Here is a 21,289-nt window from a genome sequence, read left to right as displayed (position 1 = left end):
GCTGAATAGTCCACTTCAGGAAAAGTTCTGAGAGATTTTTTTGTTTTCTCAGTTTCTCTATTCAGTTATCCTGCTGTTTGGGCTGAAAACAGAACACCATGTTCTAAAAGCAGTGCAGATGTTTGTTTTCAGAAATTTAGTAAATACTTAAGGCTTAAAAGCTAACTTCAGACTATGCTGTATAACCATTTCCCTGTGATAATAAAAATAAACCCAAAATAAACTAACCCAAAAGACCAACTTTTAGTTTTTTTTATACTACAAATGTGATACGTTTTCAAGTACCTGTGTAAAAGTAACATTTGTTATTTATTCAAGTGTAAAGAAAATTATACTAAAATGGAAACCTTGTGCAAGAAGAAATAAGAAGTCTTAAGGTACTCATATTTTGAGTGAAACTCAATGACTAAATAATACACAGAATGTAAGTGGGGTTATATTGAAGTCAAGGATCAGGTTGGAAGTACTTAGGATAGCTTTCATTTGTTGTTGCCTTTCCAAGTGTCTCACCTCCCCTCTCTGAATTGTTAAGGATTTGACACCTAATTCCATTGAGCAAATTGACTTCATATGTGAAGCTTAAGATGTAGGTAGACTCTTTGTATTCTCAGAAACACTCCTGTGGGGAGTCAGTATGCTTTAACTTTCCCATAGACAAGTCCTGACTTGCTCAAATTGCTAGCTTCACCATGGTGGCTGTTACCTGTGAGCCAGAAGATTTAGATTTATGCATGGAGTTTAGAAGCTCAACAGAGAAATAGTAGAAAAGCAGAAGTCAACTCAAGCTGCCTTCTTGACTTTGAACATCTTTACAGAAGGGGCATGGGGGAGGAAGCCTGAATGCATGATGCTTTTAATATTACTAGCTTTGACAGTAGAAGGAGGAGTCAGGCAGTCTTGCTTTATTGTTTTTCAACAGCCCTAAGTGCTGTAAGGTCATTAGAGGTGTGACTAGCTTCTCACGTTATGAAACTCAATTCATTATGGGTAGGAGTTGTAAATAATGTGTTCTTCAGGTGTCCTTCCAGCTTTTTCTCTTGAATCCGATTCAATTTTTGTGTGAATGGAAAAGGAACAAAGTTGGTTTCTGTTCTGTGAAATAGAACTTTCATCCATTGAATTCAAGTCCAGAATGGAAGAAAATAATACATAAGCCGTAGTGATTTTGTGCATGCTTTTAAAATGTAACTTGGTTAAAAAAAAAAATTGTATTTATCAATGGGCAAAGCACACTGTGCTCCCTCATCTCTAAAGGCATATTTATGTTCCAGGGCAAAACTATATAAATAAAGGGATCAAATTGGCTGCTTTGATAAAACTAAGATAAGAAATCCATGGGGGAAATAAAAAGATCAACATAATTAATACAGCTATGTCTGTCAGATACCAGCATTTATCTTGATTATATAGATTGCCATTTTTGTTGCTAGTTTTGTTTTGGGTACTGGGTGAGATAGAGACATTCTAAAACTTTGGAGGCATTCAAGTTGGTGCCTGCTGCATGCCTTTGGAGTAAAAGAAGGCCTGTGACAATTTTCTTTATGTTCTGTTGAAATTTCCTACCATTTTGCATTCAGCAGCTTTATGTTTGATTTTGAATTGTTCTGATTCAAGGCAAACAAAGTAAGCAAAGTAAGGTGATCTTGACTCTGAGGTGTGCGGTTTTCAGATTTATGTTGTTACTAGCACTGAATCATAACAGTAGGAATGAGATTTAAAACAAAACAAAACCAACAAAGTGAAGTTCAATTTCACTAGGTTGTTTCTAATATCCCAGTTTTCCATTCACATCTTAGTTTTCAAAACTGTCATAACCTTCTTGCTGACAAACAAGAAGAAGTGCAGAGTCCTGCAGCTGGGGACAACCAATTCCAGGCACCAGGACATGCTGGGGTTACCCAGGTGGAAAGCAGCCTGGCAGAAAAGGATCCATGGGTCCTGATGGACACCAAGTTGAACGTGAGTCAGCAGTGTGTCCTTTCTGCTAAGAAGGCTTATGGTATTCTTGGCTACATTACGCAAAGTGTGACTTCATCAAAAAGAGGTGGTCCTTTCTCACTACTCAGCACTGGGGAGGCCATGACTGGAGTGCTATATTTGGTTTGGATGTAAGAGGGAGTTGTATTGGGAAGAGTCCAGCATGGGGCCGTGAAGTTGATGAAGGGACTGGAGTGCCTCACCTCTAAGGGGAAGCTGAGAGAGCTGGGAGAAGACTCTCTTCAGTGTCTATAAATACATGAAGTGGGTCACAAAATTAAGAGCCAGGCTCTTTACTGTGGTGCTCAAGAGGCAGTGGCCACAAACCAGAACACAAGAGGTTCTGTCTAAACACCGGAGAACTTTCATTCACTATGAAGTTGACTGCAAACTGCCTTATGAAGTTTCCACCTGTTGTGGTTTGACCCAGCAGGAGGCTCTGCACCACAAAATCGTTTCTCACTCCCCTCACTTCTGCTTGATGTATGGAATATCCCTTTGGCCACTTTAAGTCAGCTGTCCAAATTCTGTTCCCTCCCAGTTCCTTGGATACTTTGCTGTCAATGGCCTTGGCTCTGTACAATGCTGTTTAGCTGCAACTATGAACATTGGTGTGTGTTACTAGTATTGTTTTTCTCCTAGAACCAAAACACAGCATTATACCAAACACTGAAGAAAACAGTTCTGTCCCAGCTGAAACTAAGGCACTGTCCTTGGTGATACTCAAAACCCAACTGGGCTCAGGCGTGGACACTGTGCTCTGATGTCCCTACTTTTCAGCAAGGGTTTGGACCTGGTGTCTTCCAGAAGTCCCTTCCAACCTCAGACAAGTTGTGATTCTGTGATAGCAGACAGTTACAGGACTAAAACCTGCAAGCCAGTTCATTCTGTATTAATAAGTAACTGATAAACAATTCATAACAACTTAAATAATAACATTCTGTGGAGATGTGTGTTTTACGTGTTTGAATATCTGTAGTGTATGTAGCTTTCTGAGGCATTTTTTTTTTTCTAATCAGGCAGCTCCAGTATTAACTAGGAAGAATCCTGATTTTCTTTTTTTTTTTTTTATATAACCAAAATGTCAATTAGGACTAAGTAGTGAAGTGTTATTCTGTGTTGTACACACAACAGCTGGTAACATCTGTGATTTATTTTTTTTCTTACTAAGGATCAATCTTGTGCATGGGTACAAGAGGCATAGATAAGATAATTTTAACTTCCTTGGTTGGCCAGGCATTGGGTGGTATTTATTTGTGTAGCATACACTTCACAGCACCTTTCCAGTAAGCAAAAGCCAGCCAGTCTCTGCTGTGTAGCTTTGTTCTCGCATCAAACCCTTCCTTATTCTCTTGGTTGACACAATGTTCTCTTAAGTGTTCCTTGGATAAAGTTTATACTGTTGCCTTAGCTGGTTATGTACTGCAAGTGGCTCCCGCTGCAGCTGTTCAATTGCCTATAGGTTGTCCCTCTTCCTGTGATTGAATCATCACCTTTGCTCATGTTGACTCAATTGTGTGAAGCCAGGCAGAACCTAAGCAAAAGCAGAAAACTGCTAGTAGAGCTCAAATGAGAGTTACAGGAGTAACTGCTGTACAGGAGTTTCTAAAATCAGTCTTCCCTAAATACAGCAAAAATCAAGCTAAAGTGGCTTAAGGACTATACAAAGGTGGTAAAGCCAGATACAAGTAACTACTCCTTTAAACTTAAGACATATAATTAGTACAAAGGCACTATTATTAACAGTTGGTAGCTTTTCTTACCTTGACTTGCACTGGAAAAATCAGTTTTACTGTTCTCTTGCATAAGATGTGGCTGTTTTTCTTTCATTTTTGCCTGTACTCTGAAGGAAAAAAGCAGTGGGTCCTCTGCTAACAAGGTGGGCAGGTGTCACACTGGAGCCATAAACATTTGGAATAAAATGTGTAAATACTTCTAGAGAAGCGAGTTGAATCCCTTGGCAAAGTGAATGAGATTAAATGGACCAGCTGTATTGAGGAAACTGAGGAGCAATGATAGATGCAGTGATAGATACAGGTTTATAATGCTGCTTTTTGCCCTGTAAAACTAATTTTTAGTTCACTTAGATTTATTTTTAAATGGTAATGCTTTTTTTCTTTTTCTTTTTTTTTTTTTAATATAAATTTTGGGCAATGCAAATTTGTCAGACTTGGTTTTCTTATTTCCACTGTCACTGCGTGCTGCTCCTATTTTGCAGTAGGCTGATGTTACTGAACTGGGGACACTTCATATGTTGAGATCCCCAGAGATCTGTGAACTTGTAGCAAGTTGCCTGTCACTGTTTGATAGCAACAAGAATATCAGCAGAAATATTGGCTTAAGCTCTGTTTATTTACTAATGGAGATTATTAAGTTTGTATATATATATATCTTGAAATCAATTTCTGTTACATTCGTAGAGTTTTCCATAAATTCAGATGTTAGAAGTTGGATGTTAGAAATGCTTGGATGAGTTTGTTGTGTTTATGTTAAAGAATGCACTTGTTTTTAAACTTACTGGCAGAACATATCTACAAATTAACCTCTAGCTTACATTTTTTACTGTTATGTGAGCTATGAATTGATTTGAAGGCATTGCTGTAAGCTGATTTCCAAGCAAGAATCGTCTTGTATTAGAAGCAAATAAAAGGTAACTTCTGAATAGGCTGAGATTGCGGAAGATCACTTCATTGTTGTGACAAATACTTTTCTGACTTTGTTTTATTCTTTGTGGTGGGTGTGGGATGTCTTTTTACTGTAGGTTGATGTGTCGGAAGCAGAAACTGGATTTATCTTGTGACTGAGCTAATCTGGGTTTCCTGCTGTTTTGAAGTAGACTTTTGGCAAGGAGAAGCTTTGTTATAAAGCAAATGCAGCTGCATCTTGTTCTTGTAGAAGGGTAGGTTGAAGAGGTTATAGCAGAGCCTTAAGGCAGTAGTGGTCCATTGAGTTGGTGCTTCACTCTACAGCTAATGATCCTTCTCCTTCACAAAGCATCTTGAACAAGGAAAACTTCCTTGAATCCTTGGGCTACATATGCAGTAACCTAAATGTTTCAGGGCTGTTCTCATGGCCTGAAGCCAAAAGTCTTGGCAGTTATCCATACCACAAAGTGCTTTTGCTCCTATGTAGAGCAGCTGCTATCCAGTTTGAATGAAGTTTGACCTGTGCTGACTCATGAACTTCTGTCTCATTTGCCTGGGCCAAGTCAGGCAATGCAAGAGGCTTGTAGACAGTTGATACTGAAGGTTATTGAGTGCCCAGACCAGCGCCCTGGTCCTGCTTCCTTCACTAGTACAGGTGTTGCCTTGGTCCAGTGTAAGGAATGCCTAACCAGAGTAATAATGACAGTAGCAGCTACCTGTCTTGGAAGTGATAGGTCTTTGTTTTCATGCATGATGCTGTGGATATTGCTGGGCATTTATTTTTTATTTTTTACTTCTTGCATATTGCTGGTCACAGTTGTATGAAATATAAAATATTTTATGCCATTTTTGCCATTTTTTTCTTTGCTCTGATAACGGTATGGGGAACTGTTTGGCTAATGTGTGTGTGTGTATCCGTGCATTCAAACAGTATACTCTGTTGCTTTATCGTTGTGTGAATAGCAGTTTAAAATTGGAAATGCTGATGTTTAATTTGAATGAAGATTTCCATTTTGTTACAACAGAGGTTTCTGGACCTCTCTGGCTTATAACGTGGGGAAAAAAAAAAAATAACCCAAGTTCTCTGAACAAAGTTCTGTTAGTCAGAATCAGAACTTTCCATGAGAATTTTGAATGAGAATCTTTGGATTTTGTTTGCTTGTTTTGTTGTGGTTATTCTATTTTTATTTTAATTTTTTTTTACCATAGTAAGTAGTAATATTATTCAAAACAAGAGTTGTCTTGTAAAGGTTGAGTAAGTGATTGTAATTGTCTAAAAACTTGTTGTCCTGTAGAAGACTTCAATGTTTGCTGGTCTGCAGTTAATAGCTATGTGGATACTAGTATGCATCTTAAATTTGAGGTAGTTTTCCCCTCTGTAGAAGCTGTTTTGGTCCTCTTGAATACCATTCTAGGTATAAAATAAGAAGCATACATTTGGGCAATTAAAATTGGGGGTTTGATGTATCATATCTTCATGCTCTGCCTTGCACTTCAGTACTTTTTCTAATGTTTGTATCATAGGCTGCTTTTGTGTTATATTTTTCCCCAGTGATGGTAAATGGAGAGAGTTACTGTAGTAAGGTGTTCATGTGGTGCAGTGCTGCAATGAACTTTCTCTTCTGCAGGTGTGTTTTGGCTTATGAACCCAATATAAATATCTTTTCCTTTTTCTTTCCCCATTTGGTAGTGGATACCCTATTCTCAAGAAAACTGAATGGAAAATACAGACTTGAGCGCCTTGTTCCAACTGCAGTCTACCAACATATGAAGATGCATAAACGAATTTTAGGACACTTATCTTCTGTATACTGTGTAACTTTTGATCGGACTGGAAGGCGAATATTTACTGTGAGTATAAATATTTTTTGTCTAATTTTTTAGAGTATAGATAGCATAGTTGCCCAAACCTGAGCGTGCTGACATCTATTAGTACCAGATGAATGCTTTGCTGCTGTTACTTTCAGATGAATTTTCATAACGGTGCCAGTTTACATGTTAAGATAATTCAGCATATTGAATGTGCTGGTGACTGCTGATCCATGCAGTTCAGTCAGAAAACTGCAGTTATTTTCCATGAAATTACCTTGTGCAGATTCTTTCTTCTTCTGGACTTCTCTAGGAAAGGCATAGAGAAAAGAACAGACTGCTATCAGGGAATTTTAGAAGTCAGGGTAGGTAATTGTTTTGTAGTTAGATTATTTTAGCCTTTTTTCTGTAATTTTTATTACGTTTCAAATTACTATTAACAGTCTGGTAGATTTATACAGCATGTGGATGATAGAAGGCTGAAAATTAGCAGTGTTTTATAACAAATGTTGGTTTATGAGGAATTGTGATCTGTGAGATCCCAGGAACTGATTTTTATAGGAATGTTATCAGTATTTATAGCTAATTTCACTGTGTTGCTTTGGTGGGTTGGTTTATTTTTGCTCTTCTTGTTCTTTACTCTGAGGACGTCTGAAATCAGTACTGAAAATGCAAGTTTCTTAAAGAATGGGATTAAGAAAAATGATACGCATCAGTATAATTGGATTCCTTAGTAAGGAGTCAACTTCAGTAAAGCCAAGGATCATATAAATGCACACCTTGTGTCAATCTGGAATGCTCTGGCGGCATTTATTGCTTTCTCACAATTACTGGATTCCTGTGGTGCGTTTGTGGATCTGGGAGCTTGTTTGCACTCTTTGGAATGCCAAGACAGATAACTTGAGCACTGCAGGTGGAAGTGCAGTTTGGTTTGACGCTGCAGTTCAAACTTCTCACATGCTTTTAACGTGGTTGTGAATACAATTTGCCCTTCTGCCCACATGCAATTTATTTAATGCATTGCGTGGAAAAATGTATAGCTGCGGGGACTGTGGCACTTATAGAAGTACAGGCAGACTTCTGTTTGTTTACTTGTTCGTAGTAGAGATTTTCTTAATATTTCTTTAGCTTTCATTGACAAGCTAAAGTCCCTCAACAGTCATAGGCATTAAATTCTTACCATGTCCTCTAGTTTGTGCATGATTCACCTGTCAGAAAAAGTGTTGCTCTGATGTTGTAGGCTTATTTTAGATGTGACAAGGCAGAATGGGTTAGGGATTTTGTGTGCAAGCATAAAAATCCCCAGTGTTCGTCCTATTCAGCTCTACGTAGAAACTTCTGTTTGTGCTTCATTGAAGTGCCTGGAACTCCCTGTTAAGGTCTTATGATTCATCATTTTCTTAAATCCCATGTTCCTTAAATCTGTTGTCTTTGAGGGACTTACTAAAGTTCCCTTGAGTGCATCTGTAATGAAGAGTAGAGTTGCACATTCCCTTGTGTTTTGCAGTGTGACTTTAAAGTGGCTAGAGAGACATTTCTCTTGACTATAACAACAGTTTATTTCTAAAAGAAAAGTAGAAGAACCTGGAATAAAATGAGGGGAGCAGTTGTGCTTATGTAACCCCTGAGCTCTGCTGGCAGTCCTTTGCTGAGAGATAAAATGGTGTCCAAGGTATAATTGCTTTAAAAAGATCTTGGGTTCAGATCGAAATTATTTCAATCCGGTGTTGAATAAAGTGCCCATAGAAAGTAATTTTAGCTGATGGATTTTCCTCTGTGGGGCTGGATCAAAGTCTTTTACCTCAGTGTTATTGGATAAATCCAGTGTTCTTTGTGTAGATGTTTAAATGTCTGTTGGCAAACAGAATACCGAAGTGTTCTACTCCATACTGCAGTAAAATCCAAGTTCTAGTTGCTGTGGTGATGCAATTTGTTGATAAAGTTGGCATATATCATTGAATTTATAAACAAAAGGAAGACAGATTTCATTCTAGACATGTCTGTTACCAGCATATAAATTTGTGTGCATCAATAGGGAATTGTTCTTGCTCTGATCTCTATAACCTCCAACATTTAGTGCAACGTTAGCTAGGTAAGAGATTGTTTTAGTTTTATGATTGGTTGTAGAAGCTGCGTTTTCCTTTCCTCTGAAGGACTGAAAGCCTCCACATTTAAGTTCTATTTATGTGCTGCTTCAAATTAAAAGAAAGAAAAAGTGATCTCAGCACATTTTTGAGTCATACTGTTCTGAGAGATGTTATCTTTGTTAGGAAGAAGATGCTCTTGGTTTACCTAACGACGGTGAAAACAGGACGCAAAGCAGTTTTCCTGCTAGCTAGTAGGTCATGCACTGACTGGTCCTATTTACCTTATGTTAAAGATTTCACAAGAGATTTCTAAAGATCAGCTTCTAAGATGTTTTTAATTTTTTTCTTCTGAATATACAAAAATATTCCCAGTATACAAACCTGATGTTTTCTGTTTTCAAATTAACTGCAATGAATACAGCTTTACTTGCAAAGACACAACTGAAGGAACTGTCAGCCTTCAGTGAATGAAACCTTACTATTGGAGGCGGTTTTGGATCTCTTGGAACCATGTGCTAGTGATAGGGACAGGCATTGCCTTCTCTGGTTCTTGTACTGCTTGATCCTTCCAAGTCAGAAAGTTGCCAGTGTTATTTCCCTCATCTTTATCTTCCTGTCTCCACTGAGATCCTCTTTCTAGGGAATAATAATAAGCAGAGGAGAGTAATAACCTGTGGTTGGAAAGAGACCGATCTGTATGGTTTTTGGCAGTTTCACTGCAGCCCACAAGTCTCTGTAATGGTAGGAAAGTAAACCAGTTTTACTCCATACCTTGGTAATGCTGTCATCAGTTCTCTGTAGGGGCTGAGCCTGTTCTAGGATTTGTTTTTGACAAATGCTTTTAATAGCCACATAATTTGTAGTAGTTGCAGACATAACCTTGGAAACAGAAGCTGTGGTGTAAGCTGATGCCCTTGCTGGTAGAACTGGAACAGTATTTTAAGAGTTGTGAATTATCCCATTCAATTCAGACAGAATCTTATGGATTTATTTGAGCTCTAATATTACTATCTTGCCAAGATGCTACAGAATTTATAACTTACCGTAGTTATTTTTCTTGCTGAGACTTGCTAACAGTTTAATTTTCCTCTACAGGGGAGAGGTACAGCACATGCCTCTATAGCTGTCCTGGAGCCAGCTGGTAGGAAGCAGTCTGATTTTATGCTGATCTGCTTTCCTCAGTTTGCTATTAAATAGACCTCTGAGGTTTCTCCAGGTGGCATTAGGTCCTAAAGCTAGCATTCTTTTTCTCTGTTTCTTTGCTTTTTTTTCCCGCCCTTGTTTCTGACTCTTCTACGTCTCTCTTTATCTATGCACAGATTTCTCTCCATCAATTACATTCGGCAAGCAGCTTTTTAGGGGTCTTGTAATGCAAGGTTTAGTTTATTGGGTTGTCTTTTATTTGTTTACTTATTTTCTTTGAACAATCTGTTCATCCAGTGGAATGGCTGCAAGCTGCAAGTGAATAGCTTATTCATAATGTTGATCCTTACGATGTGAGAACTGCAGAAGCATGTTTTATGTGATATGTACAGTGCTGTAGAGAGTGTTACTTGTGCAGCTCCAAGAAAAATGGGACTGATGGTTTGAGACTTCTACACTGTGATGCAAGTAATTAATGTTAATGGATTGGCTCTGTTCTCATGCATTTATTGCTTTGCGTAAGAGATTAATGCACTTGTGAGTGTTTTCCATCCCCAGTCTCCTGGAGTGTTTGGAGATTTTGAGTTCCTTTGGAAGTTTTGGGATCCCTATTGTCTTCTTGCTTCAAATCTCTGTTTTGTGGCTGAAAGTATTATTTATCATATCTATCACATAAATTTCACTCACTCCACCCCTTTTTATCTCTTCTGTGTTTAGGTTGGGTTTTTTTTTTGGTTCTAACCAGACTTCTAAGACAAATATGCAAGCCTTTTCATGCTCAAAATCTTACAGTGTAATCTGTAGAACAGATTGACCTCATATCATTGTTGCATTAAGTAGGTAATGTTATTGGCCAAATTTTAGTTAAACATTCTCAGGCCCAGGGAGCTGTCAGAAAAACCCTCTTGTAATAAAAATCTGAAGCAAAAGTATATTTCACTTTCTGTTAAGGGCTCTTGTCATTTACAAAACTTGTAGTACGACAGTACTTGTAAAGAACAATATAAACTTCTGAAGAATGTTTAGGAGTGGAAAATATTGGTGCACTGATGACTCTTAATTTGGGAGCATGAGAATTTTTAATTAAATGATTGGGCTCGATTTGGAGTTTGAAACCTTCTTAGTTGAGTAATGTGAGTGCTTTATAGCCAGCTTGTATGTTCATTTTAAGGAAGCAAAGGGACTAAAACAATCTGCTTAAAACTTACAGCTTAGAGGAAAAAATGCTGCCCTTTTTTCTTTTAACTCTTATTTGTAAGCTCTAAACGGCAAGTTTAGAGCCTGTTAAATTGTGCATTGGGTAAGTCTGAACATACGAACTACTGAGCGCATTTCCCAGTTATTTTTCTACTCTTTCAATCCTCAGTAACTTAATGTGAATAAATCAGGTGATAAGTAAAACTAGCCTGAGTAAATATATTCAGTACGTGTGAGATTCGGAGCTTTTTCAAAAGCATTAAACGCTCACAACTGCACTTAAATTCACTTAAGCAGCTGCAACAGTATTTAAGAGATCCTTGGGTCTTCTTTCTTCTTGTAGAAGTTCTTAACTGGGGAGTTCCTGATTCGACCTGTAGACTAAAAAATTTTCCTGAAAGCAGTTTACTTTTTTTCCATGCAGATATTTGAGATTAATTCAATGCTGCAATAATGGTAGATCAAATGTGTAGTAGGTTCATTCACTGGATCTTAACTCAGTGGGTCTGAATCAAAAGAAAGGAAAAGTGATGTGAAGGAAAGTGATTGTTTCAAGGGTTTGATATAGAGGAAGAGATAAAATTAACACAATTTAAACAATTCAGCACTTGGCTTTCAAGGCCGTGCAATCTGAACACGATGAAGCAAAAACCAAAAACTGCAGATATTTGTTATGATTTGTGAGGTAAAATTTGAAGAAGTTGAGGTAATTCGGAAGGAATTTTGAGATTCAAGGCAAATAATTGGATTAATATATACTTCTGCTACTGCATTGTGGGTAAAATGTCCACTGAGGTCCTACTTCAGGCAAAACTCAGAGAAGTTACAGAAGTTACATTCTGCTTGCTACTGGAATGCGTGGTTATTTATTTATTTATTTTAATTTTTTAATGGTAATACACTAATGATGATATTGGAAAAACTGAAAATAAATGATCAAAAAAAACTGTTGTGGCTCTGTTCAAAATTTTGGAAGATGATACCTGCTAGTAAAGTGTTCTAATGTGCCTTAGGTGTGGAGTGTAAAGGTAAAGGAAAGATTGAGTCACTGTGCAGATTTATCAGCGGAGAGTGTTAGTTTTATTTTTGTTGTTGTTTTCAGTGGTTCCTGTTATAGCTGCTATCGGTAAGGAGGAGAAAAGTTTAGGCTAAAATAAAGTACAAACTAACGGGGTAGCTTCTCTTACAACAGTTTATTTAGGGTTTTGGCAATTTCAAGCTCAGGAATATTGGTATTTCCGAAGCTTGGCTTTCTGAGGTAATTTCTTCTGAATTGCGGAGCTTCAAGAAGGAATGGAAACGCAAGTCATAGTGCATACAATATGCACGCAGACAGAGGGGGATGGAGATGTTTGCCCTCAGACTTTGTGTCTGCTTCAGACCTTTGTTCTGCGTGGTTGTCTAAGCCAACTTTTTTCTCACGTAAAACCTGATGAGACCTGATGACCCAACAGCTGGAAGGCGGGGATTAATGTGATACTGATGTTTGCTTTGCACAGGATTTTTATTGCATGTTCTTTGTTCCTAGAGTCCTGCTCTGCTTCCCTTGTTGTGTCTTCAGAACAGCTGTTTTGAAAAGCAGCATCTCATCACATAAGATTTCCTTAAGACGCAGAGCAAGACTTTTAGATTAAGGAAATAGTTATCAGAATCATTTTTCTGCTCAAAAAATCCAATGCTCAGTACCTTGAGTTTTGTTTAATTGAACTGTACAATAGAAACAGCTAATGATTTCTACCTTATTTCTAGGGATCAGATGATTGCCTTGTAAAAATCTGGGCAACAGATGATGGCAGGTTGTTGGCTACCCTGAGAGGGCATGCAGCTGAAATATCTGATATGGCGGTGAACTACGAGAACACCATGATAGCTGCTGGAAGCTGTGATAAAATGATCAGAGTTTGGTGCCTTCGAACTTGTGCACCCTTAGCAGTTCTGCAGGGCCACAGTGCATCTATAACATCATTGCAGGTAGGTTTTCACTTTGCAAAGTCACCTATGTAGCAACGTGCATTTTTTGACTGAAAGAGAAACCACTTGAGAACATTCTAAATAATAATGTCTATGGAGCAACTAAGCTGTAAAAGAAGAAGTTTTCATGGTACTTGTTGCAAAAATGACACGTTTATTGTCACAGTATCTGATCCTAGCAAAATGCCAGGCATAATCTATTTGTGGGAGGGAAAAATAAAGAAGAAACTTCTTAAAAAATTGCATGATGCATGTGGACAGTTCTGTTATGAAGAATGATTGCTTTGCAGACTGTGATTTTGAGTACCAATATATTGAGTAAAAACTGCAGTCAGTGCTGAACAGTTTGCTCTGCTTCCTGTCTGGAGTTGCTTGCTATTGTACAGTTTGGGCTGTGGGGAAGGAGAAGCCAGAGTGGTTTTCATGCAAGCCAGAAAGGTTGTTCTGAAGGGAGAAAGTTATTCTAAGAAGCACTGTGTTGTTGGAGTACTGACCTCTTCTTCTTTTTTTTCCCCATCCCTCCTCCCAGTTCTCTCCACTATGCAGTGGCTCAAAGAGATACTTATCTTCAACCGGGGCAGATGGAACAATATGCTTTTGGCTGTGGGATGCTGGTACCCTTAAAATAAAGTTAGTTGTTATTTTATTTATTGCTATTTCTATGTTTGTGATTAAGAATGATATACAAATGTTGTTGAAAGGTCTTGTCACTGGTTGTTTTGCTGTCTGTGCAATAGTTGGATTGATCCTTTTCTGGGGGTTGATATAACTTGCTTGCTTGTCTTTTAAGGACTAAGTTAAAAACATAAGTAATCACTGAGGGTTTTTGTACAGTTAAATCAATATACAACCACTTTTTTCTGTGGCTCTGTTAATAAAGCAACATGATGTCAAAGTTGGCTTTTTTGTTCTCTGAAAAATTCATGGAAGTTTTGACAAAATGTGCCACAAGATGATTGCAATTTAGACTTGAGAATCTAAGGTTTAGTGGGAGGAGGTAATGTCCTAGCAAGAAATTAGGATGGAGTTAATTTTCGTTTGTTTGTCTGTCATTTTCTTCTCTCTAAAACCTGTTTTTAGTTGCTCTTTATGTAGCATGGTAAGGAGGGTGTCACTCATGGGCTGTGTATTGGTGGATGAAGTTGACTCTGAAGTTTCTGCCTTCAAAGGATAAGATATGAAAAGTCTTGCCAGAGCCCTCAATTCGTTTTTTATTATGAGTATTAAAAATAACTTCAGTGGCTTTCAAATGCTTTTTCTCCTTCTTAATTGCAAAACATCTGGAGCGTAAAATTAGAAATAGTTAATAATCACTGATAATTCAGTTTGGAGCAAGGATCTCTTCCCTTTTCCTAATTAGAGAGTAGTAGAATTAATGAGACTTAAATGGCTTACGCTATATAAGCTGGGAGATGAATATTTGGGTGAATCATGAAGTTAGATGAAATTTGTCTTGAGGTTAAGAAAAAAAAAAAGCGAGCTGGTTTCAGTTACAGTAAGGATTCTCAATTCCTAGATGTAGAATACAAATTTTAACACTCAGAAAATATTAAAAGAATTAAGGTGTTGTTTTTTAATTTTTATTATGCTTTCATATGTAAAGAGACACAAAAGTGTCTGCAATTTAAAAAAAAAAAAAAAAAAAAAAAGTTCAGTTACATGTTGCAGAACTGAAAGGAGTTAGTCTCATAACCCAAGTCATGCAGCAGTTCATGTTGCTCAACAGGAGAGTGCAGAGTAGCTTTGTGAGTGGAGCTTGCACTGTCCTTAACAACTGTTCTTCGGGTATTTTCTGTGTTGAGTTTGAGAAGATAGAGGGACCCTTTAAACTACAAGGTCTACTCTAAAAGTAATGCTTCCTATTTTATTATGTTGGCCCATGATGTCAGAGGTGGATGGAGGTGATATGGCAGTAGAGGTTGAACCTTGCTGTGAGTATTCCATTACATTCTGTTGTCATGTGACAGATAACAGCCGAAGAGCAGTCTAACAAAGTGGTGTCTGAGATGGAAGTCCATATAAAGCCAAGGTGTGTCATTAAGTTCCTCTGTGCAGAAAAGATGGCACCTTTTGACATTCATCGGCATTTGCTGAATGTTTATGGAGACTGAACAGTGGATGCAGTCGGGTGGTGGGTTGTGCGTTTCAATGGTGACAGTGGTGACATGGAAGACAAACTGTGTTCTGAAAGGTTATGTACAGCTGTGACACCACTCAGTGAAGAGCATCTCATTCAGCTCATCTGTGCTAATTGGTGGATTATGGACAGGGAACTTTGGAGATTAATATTAGCTTGAATGCATAGGAAACAATGGTGGCAACATTGGAGTATCACAAAGCGTGCACTAGGTGGATCCATTCAGTGCACCATACTCAAATTCGTTAGGATCTATTGAACCAATACAAGGCCGAAGGTGACAGTTTCTCGGATTGCTTCATTAACAGTGACAAGATGTATGTTACCACTATGAAGCTGAAGATAAAATATGTAATCCGTGGAGTGGGGACATGTGAATTTTCAGCACTGAAGATGTAGCCCTCAATAGGTAAAGTGATGTGCCCTGTCTTTTGGGATAGGAAAGAGGTGACCCACCCCGATTTTCTGGAATCTGGACAAACCATCAATTCTGACTGCTGTGTTCTGACAGTGATTGTGCTCAAGGTTTGAACTTCAAGTATCAAGCCAAAGACAACAACTTTTCTTTTGGAGCATGATAATGTTGAGTCCCATACCAGTTTGAGTCCTGTAGAGCACACTGCCGGTCTTGCTTGGAGCCTGTCCTACCACTCAAACGTTATAGTCTGGATTTGATGCCTCCAGATTTCTGTCTACTTGGGCCAAGGAGGGACAGACTAGTTGTGCAACATTTTGCTAGCAGTGAGACCATTATAGCCGCTGTGAAACTGTCAATAACTTCTACTGTTGCAGGTTTTTGCAAGTGTAGCATGCAAGCTCTTGTTTGTCACTGGCAAAGATGTGCAACTAATGGTGCTGATTGTGTTGATTTTTTTTTTTAAATCATATTTATTTATTTTTGTAGCTGAGAATGTGCTCTATCAAGTAGAGAAATTTTGCCATTTGTAGCTGTTGGGTTTCCATAGAAATAAATAGGAGGCATTACTTTTGGAGCAACCTACGTATGTCTTTTCAGTCTGGAAAGTGAGTGCATGAAATGAATAAGACCTGTACATTTGCTAGTGTCCTGAAGAGGTTGTATAGTAATTGGCTGTGGAATCTTCTTGTGCTGGAGGGTATTAACTGAAACTAGCTAATTTACAGTCAGAAGGAGATGGCTTTTAACATGCAGCGAAGTTATGGAACTCCTTGTCACAGATTATTATACATGTCGAAAGCATAAAAGAAGAAACTGAAAGTTATCACTGTGTACTTTTTTTGTTGTTACACCCAGTTTTGGCTACAGCTGGAAGTAGGAAACTATTTGTAGGTATTTGTTCCAATTTAGTATGGTTAAGCATTTGAAGTACTTCATGCTTTTTCTTGAAAACTAGAGCATATACTAAATCTAAATAGGAAATGTTTGTGTCTTTTAGGACTGGAACATAGTTGTATGTTACGTAGCATACTGAAATAGTTGCACACTCAGAAAAGTCTCCATGTCTCTCTTCTTAACCTTGTTAGTTACAGGAGGTTCTACTTAATTTTCTAAACTATAAACTTTTCTAAGTGTGATCATTGTAAATCATGTTAATCATACTGTGAAACTGGGAATCCAGTGTAGTTTTTCACCAGGGTACCTTGTTCATGGACACTCAGCCTCAGTAATAGGTAAGGATTGTTGTAGTTTTGGATGAGGCAATTGTCCCTTTGAAAAGTTACCAAGCACTGGAACAAGCATCCTAGAGAGGCTGTGGAGTCTCTTTCTCTGGAGATATTCAAAACTCACCTGGATGCTTTCCTGTGCATCCTACTGTAGGGAACCTGCTTTAGCTGGAGGGTTGGACTAGATGTCTGACCAGGGGTCACTTCTAACCTCTATGATTCTTTGATTGTTCTTCCTTACGCCTTTAGATCTAGATCTACTTCCAGAACTGTGGAAACATGGCATATTCCTTCCATATCCATTCAGTGATGTGCTGGGGAAAATAAGTAGTAGCAGTAAAAGCAGTGTCGAAGGAAAGAGGAATCTTATTCCTGAGGCCCATTATGAAGCATTTTTTGTATGTTTGTTGTTGTTGGTTTGTATTTTTTTTTTTTTCTTATAGGCCTTATCCTGGTTCTTCTATTTTTATTTTTTTTATTGCAAATGCTTATTTCTTTAACTCTTCTAAACATAAGGACTTCTGCAATCTATTTGCCGGTAGCTCTGTTGCTATATTAATTGTATCTCTGAAATTAGAGGCATCCTATGTTGGTATCCCCTTGTTTGGATAACTTCATTGAGGTATGTTGAATATTTTGTTCACACATAGCCTGAACAGGAGATTTCTGGCAACAGCTCTATTTTCATAAACTGCAGGAAGATTCTTTACAGTAGATATTTGTGCCATAGGATGAATGGCAGGCCACAAAATTCTCAGTGTTGCTCAAAAGAGAATGGTTAACTGTTCATATGATTCTGTGACTGGTGTGGGTTCATGATGTTCACTTGCATGGAGCCACCTGTGTGCTCCTGTTCTTTCAGTGAAGAGCTTTCCGATCAGGCAGTTAAAGAGTATGCCCAGAGGCATTCCAGTAACATTCCAGTCATATTATTTTTGTTTCTAAATAGAGAAGTGGGTCAGATAATTGTTTCTGTAGATGAAGAGGTCAGTGAAAGTGGTTCAAAGGGAAATAAATAAGAAATAAAGTGATCAACAACTTCCCCCACATTTAGTCTCTGTTACTATTCTGGGTTAGAGTAGAAGAAACAAGAATTGCATCCTTTTTCAAGTGACAGTGGGGAGAAGAGAAAATCAATCATAGATCATCAAAACTTGATGGATAATTGCCTCAGGTATGAGATAGAATTGTTATCAGTGCACAAAAGTAGCTTGCACTGCAAAATATTTGTGTAAGTGCTTCAAGGAAGATGCTGTGTTTTCTTGTTATTCTTATGCCACCTATTTGGATCATGATTTTCCAGTGTTAGTCTGTTATTGGCAGACCAAGTGCACAGAGCAGCAGAACTGTCTCACAGATTTGGATAGAGGAACTCACTGTACTGCTTTCTGTCTGCTCTATTAAAAAAAAAAAAAAAAAAAAAAAAAAATTAAAAAAAATCAGCAAAGCATGCTGATTATTTTGACACCTCTCCTATGAAGAAAGGTTGAGGGAACTGGGCTTCTTTAGCTTGGAGAAGAGAAGGCCTTGGGGGAGACCTCGTAGCCTTCCAGTATTTGAAAGGCGCATATAAACAGGAGGGGGTACATCTGTTTGCAAGGGTAGATAGTGCTAGGACAAGGGGGAATGGTTTTAAACTGAGACAGGGGAGGTTTAGGTTAGATATTAGGAGGAAGTTTTTCACACAGAGGGTGGTGACGCACTGGAACAGGTTGCCCAAGGAGGTTGTGGATGCCCCATCCCTGGAGGCATTCAAGGCCCGGCTGGATGTGGCTCTGGGCAGCCTGGTCTGCTGGTTGGTGACCCTGCACATAGCAGGGGGGTTGAAACTCAATGATCATTATGGTCCTTTTCAACACAGGCTATCCTATGATTCTATAATTCCTATTTTGGACAAGCAAATGTTAGTATTTCAACTGTCTTCAGGGTGGTAGCATACTCGGAATTTGCATTTTTGTGCAGAAAGCAGCTCATGTTAAGGGAACTGGTCATACACTAAAATGCACATATGCTGGACCTTGTTCACTGGTGGTTTGTAAACCAAGAGTACTCAAGTTGGGTGAGGGTGTTTGTTTGTTTGGTTTGGTTTGGTTTTTCCTTTTTTGAGAAATCTTGCTTAAGCTGCTTTTTGTCCAGAGTGAGGTTAGACTGCATGGCTTGGTTGTATAACCATTCTTGCACTAGGAGTGTGCATTGAAGATGAATTTTGAACTGTTTGTATGGGGGATTGTTGTCCTTGGTCGAAGCAAATAGTGCAAATTAAGTTCTTTACTATGAGTGGTGAAGTGCCAGAACATACTGCCCAGAGAGATTGTAGATGCCCTGTCCCTAGAGGTGTTCAAGGCCAGATTGGATGGGGCCCTGGGCAGCCTGGTCTACAGTTAAATGGCGAGGTTGGTGGCCCTGCCTGTGGCAGGGAGGTTGGAGATTTGTGATCTTTGAGGTCCCTTCCAACCTGGACCATTCTGTGAGAAATTGCTTTTTTGACTGCTGCTCTTAGTTCAAGTTGTGTTTTGATGTAAGCCTTTCATTTTGGGAGGAAAATGGCTTACCAGGGCTTTCCTGGACCGTGAAGTGTTGAAGGTATCTTAGTGTCTTTCAACTGCTTGTATAATTTGAGTGAGAAGGCTTGTTAAAACATAACAATTAACTTTCCAGATGTTATCCTTTTGTCCACCTCCCTTACTTCCCCAAGTTACTGATTGTCCAGTTTGTCATATAGATTGCGGTCTGCTGTAGTGTGAAAGAATGCCATAATCTTGTTTCCTAATGCCTAAAATAGCACACATTAGAGAGATGTAAGCTGGAGAATTTGATTATCTGAACTAGAACGTAAGTGCATACTTGCTCTGTTTTGCAGCTGTCCTAACTCCAAAGGCAGAGTCCACAAACCACAGTGGAAGAGAACAGCAGCCTATTTTTCTATTTACACTTGCTCCATGTTATGTAAGCTGCATATTGAATCATCTGATAGTTCATTTTAAATTAGTATCTCACTTAAGAAGGATTTGAACTGTTTTGTGTGATAGATCTGTCTTGTTTAATGTGTCTTGTAAAGACTTTTGGCAGGGAGATGTTAAGAGTAATCTTAGCTCCTGAAGGAAGGTTCAGAAACAACCTGTACTGAATGGACAGTTAGAGAAAAATTTCTTAACTGCTGTTCACAGCATGTTTAATACTTTAGTTTGTATATAAACTATATCAGGGTTTAATGCTTACTACTTTCTTTGAGATAGCTATAGCTGCTAGGTGGAGAAAGGTCTCCTATGCATCTGCCTTCAGCTGAGGAAAAAAAAAAAAGCCATTTTGATTTAAAAAGAGAAAATTTTAGATAAATCATGAATATGCATTCTTTTATGTTAAACAGATCTTTAGTGATGACACTTGTGGGTGTAATGCTGCTGTTCTCGAGCAAGTTTATTCTTTAAGGACCGAAGTTTGCAGATGGTATGCTGTGTAAGACCACCTACTGATCTGGGGTTGCTGCAGTATGTGAGCAGAACTGAAGTGATTGAAGGACCTGATTTAGTTTTGTTTTTATACATGCGTTCTTAAAGTGCCAAGTCACTGATTCTTTAGTTCTGCTTGCACATCAGCTATTGAAATACCTGAGAAAGGAAGCACAGTGCAGGAAGTGAAATTTCTTGAATGCTTCCAGGCATTATTGTAACACTCTGTGGGGGTTATCTGGAACTAGTGCTACCTGCAAATAATACGTGCTTTCTGATGAAACTCTTATCTTCTAACACTGTAAAAAACGTGAAATTTTATTTACGTTTTCTTGTGCATGTATTTGCCTACAAAGAGTGCCAGACTTTATTTCTTTCTTTTAGTAAAAACAGCCACATATAGCAGGAGAAAACCAGAGCTCTGATAAACTCAGTGGTTTAAAACTGAACCTTGGGTAACTGGCTCTGATGTCTTCTCTTCCACTTTACAGGTGACTTAAAGGAAAATGTTTTCTATCTCAATATTTGAGGGGAGAGAGATATGGGATTTAAGTTGTGGCACAGTTCTGAGTGATACATGCAATTGCTTGGTCCATATGTGTGTCTTAGTTTCCTGAAGATCAGATCATGAAGCATAGTCACAGCAAATGGTTTATAGATGGGCAGCCATCTGTTCTATCATATTTAATTTTGTCTCTCTGTGCTTTATTTCTAAGATTCTGGCTTTTCTGTTTAGGAAAAAAATTACTCCATAGTAGGAAATTATTTCACTGTTTCTTTTATTGTAGTCCGAGGCCAACAAAGTTTACGGAACGCCCTCGGCCCGGAGTCCAAATGATCTGCTCTTCTTTTAGCGCTGGTAAAAGACTGATTTGTTGATTTATTTAATCTTTGTCTCAGTTTAAGAAACCATTTGGAGAATAAAGTAAAGTCCAATGCAGTTACTGTAGCATATTTCTTGTTAGTAAGATGAGATTGAGTTAAAATGGTTACTGAAAGAAATGTTAAATATTAATAATGTTCCGAATCTGTGCATTATTATTCTGGTAATGTAGAAGTTCTGGACAACAGTTGAGCGTAACATGTTGAAAGGAAGCTTCTTGGCCACAGTTCTTTAAAAAGTGGTAAAATCTTCTTCCTCAGAGCAATTCTGAAAGTTAACTTCACCTAAAATGGAATTTATAGGAGTTTTACTATGAAAACATTGATTAACAGGTTCTTATGCTCTGA

The 21,289-nt window shown here is 38.2% G+C and overlaps 1 protein-coding gene across 4 annotated transcripts in view; it reads left to right on the top strand.

Moving 5' to 3' along the window:
• Positions 1 to 21,289, top strand: part of LOC125688630 (pleckstrin homology domain interacting protein) — a 99,939-nt gene that overhangs the window by 13,915 nt on the left and 64,735 nt on the right. For 3 of the 4 annotated variants that reach the window (XM_048934848.1, XM_048934849.1, XM_048934847.1), the window contains exons 7-10: positions 6,313 to 6,473; positions 12,608 to 12,829; positions 13,359 to 13,459; positions 20,848 to 20,918. In XM_048934848.1, coding sequence (XP_048790805.1) covers positions 6,313 to 6,473; positions 12,608 to 12,829; positions 13,359 to 13,459; positions 20,848 to 20,918 — 555 coding nt within the window. Of the gene's footprint in view, positions 1 to 6,312; positions 6,474 to 12,607; positions 12,830 to 13,358; positions 13,460 to 18,396; positions 19,557 to 20,847; positions 20,919 to 21,289 lie in introns of those variants that run through there. The other variant, XM_048934851.1, reaches the window with a different exon arrangement.

Source organism: Lagopus muta, chromosome 2 (assembly GCF_023343835.1).
Source record: "Lagopus muta isolate bLagMut1 chromosome 2, bLagMut1 primary, whole genome shotgun sequence".
In the NCBI taxonomy this organism is placed as follows: domain Eukaryota; kingdom Metazoa; phylum Chordata; class Aves; order Galliformes; family Phasianidae; genus Lagopus; species Lagopus muta.
The sequence above is the reverse complement of the archived record's forward strand: the minus strand, read 5'-3'. Positions and strand labels throughout refer to the sequence as shown.